This window comes from Antrostomus carolinensis, unplaced genomic scaffold (genome assembly GCF_000700745.2).
Source record: "Antrostomus carolinensis isolate BGI_N321 unplaced genomic scaffold, ASM70074v2 scaffold49096, whole genome shotgun sequence".
NCBI classification, from domain to species: Eukaryota; Metazoa; Chordata; class Aves; order Caprimulgiformes; family Caprimulgidae; genus Antrostomus; species Antrostomus carolinensis.
In genome coordinates, this window is record NW_010323515.1 from 1 (window position 1) to 7,263 (window position 7,263).

Consider the following 7,263-nt stretch of genomic DNA (forward strand, 5'->3'; position numbering starts at 1 on the left):
AAGAACATGAAAGCTACCTGCAGCATTCACACACTTGTTAAATCACTGATTCTAAAGAGCCTCCTTCTTTTCCCAGTCATTCACAAGACTGAAGAGCTCCTCGGCCTGTATAGTAGTTATCCTTCCTAGGATCCTTACCTCAGCAACAGTGCTCCGTATCCAGTCAACCACTGATTCAAAGTCCACCAAACTAAAAAGCGGTTGCTGTTTGAGTCGATGCAGCTCTGCTGCAAATGTGTCCTCCTGGTTTTTTAGTATGGAGCCTGAGCAGCAATGAGAAAAATGTTTTGGACAACAAAAAGGAATACCATTTGGAGTGCAGACCCCTTCCAGCACACTGGGGCAGAAAGGCTGTCCAGGCAGCACCATCTCAGGTCTGGCAAGGACCATAAAGTTGAGGAGGCCTCAAAGTACAAGTACCAAGGTACAAGACTACTATTGCAAGAACAGTTACAGTAACAGACACTTAATAGAATCACAGACTGCTCTGGGTTGGAAAGGACCTTAAAGCTCATCCAGTTCCAACCCCCCTGCCAGCAGCAGGGACACCTTCCACTAGACCAGGTTGCTCAAAGCCTCATCCAGCCTGGCCTTCAACACTTCCAGGGAGGAGCAGCCACAGCTTCTCTGGGCAACCTGGACCAGTGTCTCACCACCTCCACAGCAAAGAATTTCTTCCTCAGATCTCATCTCCATCTCCCCTCTTCCAGTTTCAAGCCATCACCCCTTGTTCTGCCACTCCCTGCCCTTGTCCACAGTCCCTTCCCAGCCTTCCTGTAGGCCCCCTGACATGCAGTGCTGTGGATTAGTAAAAATCCAAAATATTTTCTATGTAAATGCTTGCTACTAACAGCCCCTTTCCTAGGACTGAGCTAGCTCTTTGAACCCACAACATTTCTGCCACATTAACCAGTTGGTTTGGTTCTCCACCTATCCCTGTCCATTTCAAATCTATCCTAATCTCTGAACCTAGGGATTTTTTTATTTTTTTTTTTTACTAACTAAGCTAGAAGACCAATTTCTTTTCACCTTGCTTTTCCTAAGGCAAGAAAACAGTCCAATTTAATTGGTCCTTTGTTCTCTGCAACATCACTTAAGTCATTTGAGTACTTCTGCATAGACAAGCTCAAGATAGAGCCTCCACAGCATTCCCCCCCAATTGGTGTAGGAATATATTTCCAAAACCATCTCCAGTGTAAACTTATCAGGCTCTCGAAGAGAACCATCAACTGGAATTGTCTCTCTTAAACGTTCTGTCATGATCATCTGTCTTCCACAGCAATCTTTGGGACCACCTTGCAATGAATTTCTTATGTTTGTGGACGCATTTTAATCCCATGACACCATTCTGCAACATAGACACTCAGAACAAGATGTGACCTTGTGTCTGTCTGCATCCTTCAGGAACAAGGATGCAAACTGAAAAGAAAAAACACAACCTTTGCAATCACTTTATTTATCCAGACCAAGTCACTTGGTGACTTGTTACTGGGAACTTGGAGACTATGTTAGGAAAGTGTTACTGTTTACTCATCCTGTTCTTATACCACTCCCTTAGAATCAATCAGAAGCAGAACACTGGGACCACTACTCTGTCCTGGCACAACCATCCATATGTTCTGAAGGGTATCAACCAATAGTCAGCGACTGTTTCAGGAATTTGTTAATACGGCATTTTGGAAGATACTTGTCAGTCGCTCATAACTGAGCAAAGGCTGCAAGAAAGGTGTTCCTTACCTTTTCTGGTCAGGTTAACATTTTGATTCTCAAACATCTGTACAGATTCTCCCACAAAGAGGATTTTCTCAGCAACCCGCACAGGAATGTATGAAGGCAGCATTTCTACTCGCAGAGAAAACTGTTTTAGAGATGGAGCTAACATGTTCTCCTCCTCAATCAAGCGCTGTCAGGGATAAGAAATCAAGCAAAAAAAAAAGTGTGAGAAAACCAGATAGAAAAGGTGTGTAAAGAGGTGGGGTGCAGGAGGGAGGAGGACTCCAAGTACACTGGAAGTAAGTAGAAAGGTAGTAACCCTGATTTGCATAATTTAAGTAAGCCTGCAAACTTTTTTATACTGCTGGGTATGCTAGCAGATCTCCCCAGAGAAGACATTGCTTTCATCAGAGAGGGGAGCAGAAGCAGGAAAAGGAGAAGCTAAACCTTTGTGGGACAGCAGCAAATTGGCTCTCCCAAAGGATAATGTTACATCAGCAAAAGGAATTTTTGCTGCAACTGCATTACATTAGGTTTTTTGCAGCCATAACAATGTTAATAAGCATTACCAAAAAATAATCCTCCCCTATACCCATTCCTATATGTTTTAATGCTGCTAGAACACTCATGATTTGGGACAAATGTAAATACCTCCCCTAGGGAGCAAATAGGTTCAAGATCTGAAGGCTTGCTAGCGTAAATTAGGCAATTTTCTCAGTTCCTGTGCAACGTGTTTAAAAAAATACAGTAAGTTACTAACTTTTTTGTGAATGTATTAATAAAGAACTCAAAGTACAGAGGCAAGATTTTCCTTCAGAGAAGCAATACTGGTTATTTCATTTGGCTTTCTTGTTATTGGAGACTTAGGTTAGTTAGTCCGTAATCCAAAAAACACTGTGCTAACAAATTTTTGAGAACATTTGCCATCTACAAAATTCTTCATTTTGATAGGAGAGTTAAGTATGAGTTTGTATATTTATGTTAACAGCTTGGCAATTCTTCTCTTAACATTCTTCTGACACTTTTAGATGAGGTAACAACCAAATATTTTATTGGTCTATCCCATCAACACTCAGGATTTCTTATTTTACTCTGACTGAAGAATTGCCAACACTGTTAGTCAATAATACTGAAGAAGAGGGTTAATTAGGCTCTCTTGGTGTCATCTTCCTAATGCTTCTGTTTTCCACCATGGATCTAGAAGACTCACCCATTTTCACATTCTCCTTATATCCAATATAGTGAAATAATAGATTTTTAACTAACTGTCTTTTACAGTTTTCTCTTGATTTTTGCCCGTACCAGGCATTTAATTAGTACGCAATGCAGGGCATTTCAGGGGTGAATCTTCGGTGTGTTTACAGACAAGTTGCATGCATGCACTAACACAGTCACAGTAAACTAGAGTATGAATTTACAGAGTTGCAGTTGCTCCTCATTGATCCCTGATGCAGACACTATTCAGATATACAAAGCATGGAAGATTACTCCATTGAGAAAACTGCTTTGCACAAGGGCGTTCTAATGGTATGCCATCTACATAAGGAGTTACTGCATTCCACCAGGATACTGGCAGGTTGCTCCCTTGCTTAACTTGGCACCCTGGACATGTTCTTAGCAGCCTCTTGACTCTCACATAGCACATTTTTCCCCAGTAACTCAGTATTATTACCCTCTTAGGTAACATTTGCACCACAAACGGTTGTGCAAGAAAGGCTGTCTGACCCAGCTGCCAGTAGAAAGGATGCAAATCAACACCCAAGCTCCCCACACCCTTTCCCTTGCAATTGCTCACATGATCACCAGTGCCTATGTTGAGCAGATCACAGTGTTGACCAGAAGGAATCAGGAGTCAGTCAAGAGCAAGGTGAGCACTGCAGTTCCAATTACCTGACATCATCATCTATACAGATTCTATCCACAGAGCATTCTGCCCCGAGATTATCCAACTGTGCCAAATGGTATGTCTCTATCCTTTATGCCTAGCTGCAACCTATTACAATATCCTGTTGATTTGCCATCCTACCACGTCTCAGTGTATGTCCAGTCTAGTAGTGCTTGCACTGAAGCAGAAGACAATGTATTTCTTTTTCAGTTCCATAAGGACTGGAGGATGCCACACTATGACTTCCAGTCTTACCAGGTCTTGCAGTTCTCGTAGCTGTTTTCCTGTAAGTCCCCCGATTCCTAGGTCGTCGTCATCTTCTTCAGGTTGGCTAGGGACATTCCCAGAGGAGGGGCCCTGTTTGATAAAGAACTCTTCATGTTGGTCTAGTAGCAATCCATGCAGCATCCAGGCTGACAGCTGCTTATACATGACTCCATGACACACAGCCAGGATCCTGAAGTCAAGAGAAGCAGACAGTGGGGCCTTGTCACACAGTAACCAAAACCTGACTGTACATCATTCTGCAAAGTCAGTCAGCCAGGCAATATGGCAAGTGCTAAATGGCTAATGTGGCATTTTTTATTTTTTTTAAACAGAGAAAGGCCGACTGATCACCTGCAAAACTAAACGAACATATCCTCTGAATATGTGGCTTCTCCACGGAGATCTGCTAGTACAACAGAAGTGTAAGTAAGTTTGCAGTGGCTTCCCAGTCCTGCTGTTTCTACCCAATTACCATTTCAGTATGAACAAAAATTATCTTTGAAGTAGTCTGACTGTCTCCCCAAGGACATACAAACCTAGCAACCCTCACCTAGCCGCATTTATCCTTTTGAAGGATCAAAAACAATAAAAGGTCTACCTTATGCAAAACAGTTCATGTAGACCTCAAAAGAATAAAAAACATAGGGTCTGAACTTTCCTCTGCTCTAAGTCCCAAGTATGGAGAAAGCCATAATTCCTGCCACAATCCTGCTTTAGATAAATTATGAGGACCATGAGTTTTCCCTGCATGCTACTCCTGCTTTTATATTATGCCAGCCTGTTTTGCAGGTACTGTTTTCAGAAGTAAGATAAACACTTTGACACTAACTCCAGTTACTACAGAAGAATGAAACAATAGCTTTACTGTAGCTACATACTTTTCAAGAGCACTCCGAACAGGAGGCAACCCCCCACAGCTATGTTTGTGGACTGTCTCCAATATCTGACATCCATGAATCTGCAGAAAGAAAACATGGTCAGACTAGGTCTGCAATTTGGATCTGTACTGACCTATTCAGACATTTAAACACTATGCTTTTGGCTAACAAGAAAATGCTTTCACAAGCTGCACAAGTCTTACAGAAAGAAAGATGCAACATACTCCATGTAGTGAAGAAAGAGGCCTTCTACATGTGGGGCTCTAGACCCAAGCTTCTTGCAAAAATTTCCTTTAACAAAAATTAAGCACCTCTGGATTCTGAAAACATTAGCTTCTGCCTTTTTATTTTTTTCAGGTGACACTGGGAGAAAACAGACTCAGAAAAGAAGAAACTCCAACCGGCAGCATCTTGTGCTATGCAATGCTTGTGATTATAAAATGCAAGTCATCAAAGATCATACTGATAATGAAAAAGTCAAATCCAGTGTAAATGGCTTTGCACAAGTTATTCAATACTTACAATAGTACTAGGAATAGGGCACCCACTACTGACACCATTCTTTCCTAGTATTAAAGGTCTGAGGGGAGGGCAAAAAGGACTTTATCAGCTAAAGAAGAAACTTGTTAAGAGAAGCTAGTTCAATTTTACTATACCTTCTGAGTCTTGATCTGTTCCACCATAACCATCACAGAGGGGAAGAGTAACTGAAACTGCAGAACAAGGAGCAAAATATTGAATTAGGTTGCTGTGCAAGGGAGAAAGAAAAACTATACTTGAGTAAGTGTGGACAGCATCTGATCACAATAATTTAATGAAACTATCATCTGTCTTTCCCCACAAATGAGAAACATGACATGAGAATCTCTAGGAACAATGTCCTTCCTCCAATGGACCAAGGTGCATGAAGTTACTATATTGCAGCTGCAGTTCAGGCTAAACACAGGCAGTGAGGAACATACAAGGGTCAAGATGGAGAACCTAAGCTTTGTGTCAAAGTGCAAGTGATTCTCTGAGCATGATTAAGGGACTGCAAATATAGAGTTATTAAAAAGATATGGCACAACATGACAGACTAACCCTTATTTATCCCACCCACTTTCTTATTAGACTTCAGGAGTGATAAGAGTACCCGAAGAGCACTACCTGTTTATTAACAAGACATACCTGGTCCAAGGAATAATTAACATGTGAGATGGAAAGATGTGGGTCAGCCAGAAACTGTAAGAACAAAGCAATTAAAGAAAATTAAAATAAGGTATGGATAAGCAAAAAAGCACATTTGGCTCTCTATTTCAAATCTTTAGTTCCCACAGCTTTGTTTTTCCCCCCCTCTCATATTTTTGGGCTATGTCCCATTTTAGGCTGTAACAACCACTGGATGGTGACAGTACCCAAGATATGACAGCTGCTAATCTAGTGGAGATTAATCAAAACCTTTACAACTGAAAACAGAAATCACAATAAACTGAGATAGTACTGGGCTCTGAGGCAAATGGGGCACTTACTGAACTGGAGGTAGAGGGGACTTAATAATTATTAGAATGAAGAATCATTTACAATGGCACCTCACAGGAACAATTTGGAAAACATCCCTGATGTGGAAAGGAAAATACCTTGTCTCCTCTTTAACTACTACTACTTTTAGCATATTAATTGCAGAAATTACAACTTTCCACAATCTGTCAGCAGCAGGACAGCCTTTTGTTCCAAGTCTCTCTCCTTTACCTCTTGTTCTAGGTCAAGTAGTGCCTGTCGATATGGCTGCAGCACTGAATCAAGACCTGTGCAGAAGGCTCGCAAATAAATGCCATGTAATCCACTCTGGTTTTGCTGAGGTGGATGATGGTCCTGAAACGAAACAATAAAATCTCCATCAGCTCCCCAATGCACATCTAAAGAGTAATGCAGTTTTTGTGCAACGATCCACCAGCATCCAGTGGTCCAGACATGTTGAAATGCACCTCAGCCCACCAGAAAGCACCCAGGAAAAAAAAAAAAAAGTTTGTCACAAGGAGAGCTACTTGAGCAGAGTTATATTTAGCTCTTCTGTGGATATATGCAAGTGCTGGGAACCACTGGTAACTTCAGCACCTCTTTGTACTTCTGCATGCCTCTTGGGTCTCAAAGCTCCTCACAAACCATGAGGAGGACTCACTACAACACAGGGATGAGCATCCCGTACAGTTCACAAGCCCTGGCCACTCTGCAGTGACCAGACATTATTACAGCATGCTTCCCCAGGAACGTTGGGTCCCTCTTCCGCTGTTCTGTGTCCTCTCGTATTTGCAGGCACAGAGCTTTCCGGAGCTCTGCTCGGGCATCCGCGTTTGTCCAAGCGCGGGTGGGGGCAGCAGGCCGCCCGCGCATCCCTGGCGGCTCGGCCGGACCGGCACCCGCGGCGCTCTGCTCGGCAAACACCGCGGAGCGGCGGCTCCGCGTACCTGCTGCTGCACGTGTCCCGTGTACTGCTCCACGAACTCGGCGAAGCGGATGTAGTCGGTGCCGAGGCGGCAGAGC

The 7,263-nt window shown here is 42.8% G+C and overlaps 1 protein-coding gene across 1 annotated transcript; it reads right to left on the reverse strand.

Moving 5' to 3' along the window:
• Positions 1–138: 138 nt before the first annotated feature.
• On the reverse strand, positions 139–7,259 carry LOC104526995 (gamma-tubulin complex component 4-like; the record flags this gene model as incomplete). Its single annotated transcript, XM_010170595.1, has 8 exons — positions 139–263; positions 1,738–1,903; positions 3,854–4,055; positions 4,744–4,823; positions 5,400–5,456; positions 5,911–5,964; positions 6,472–6,594; positions 7,188–7,259. Coding segments are annotated over 8 exons (879 nt in total), but the record flags the coding sequence as incomplete, so codon positions are not given.
• Between the last annotated feature and the right edge of the window lie 4 nt (positions 7,260–7,263).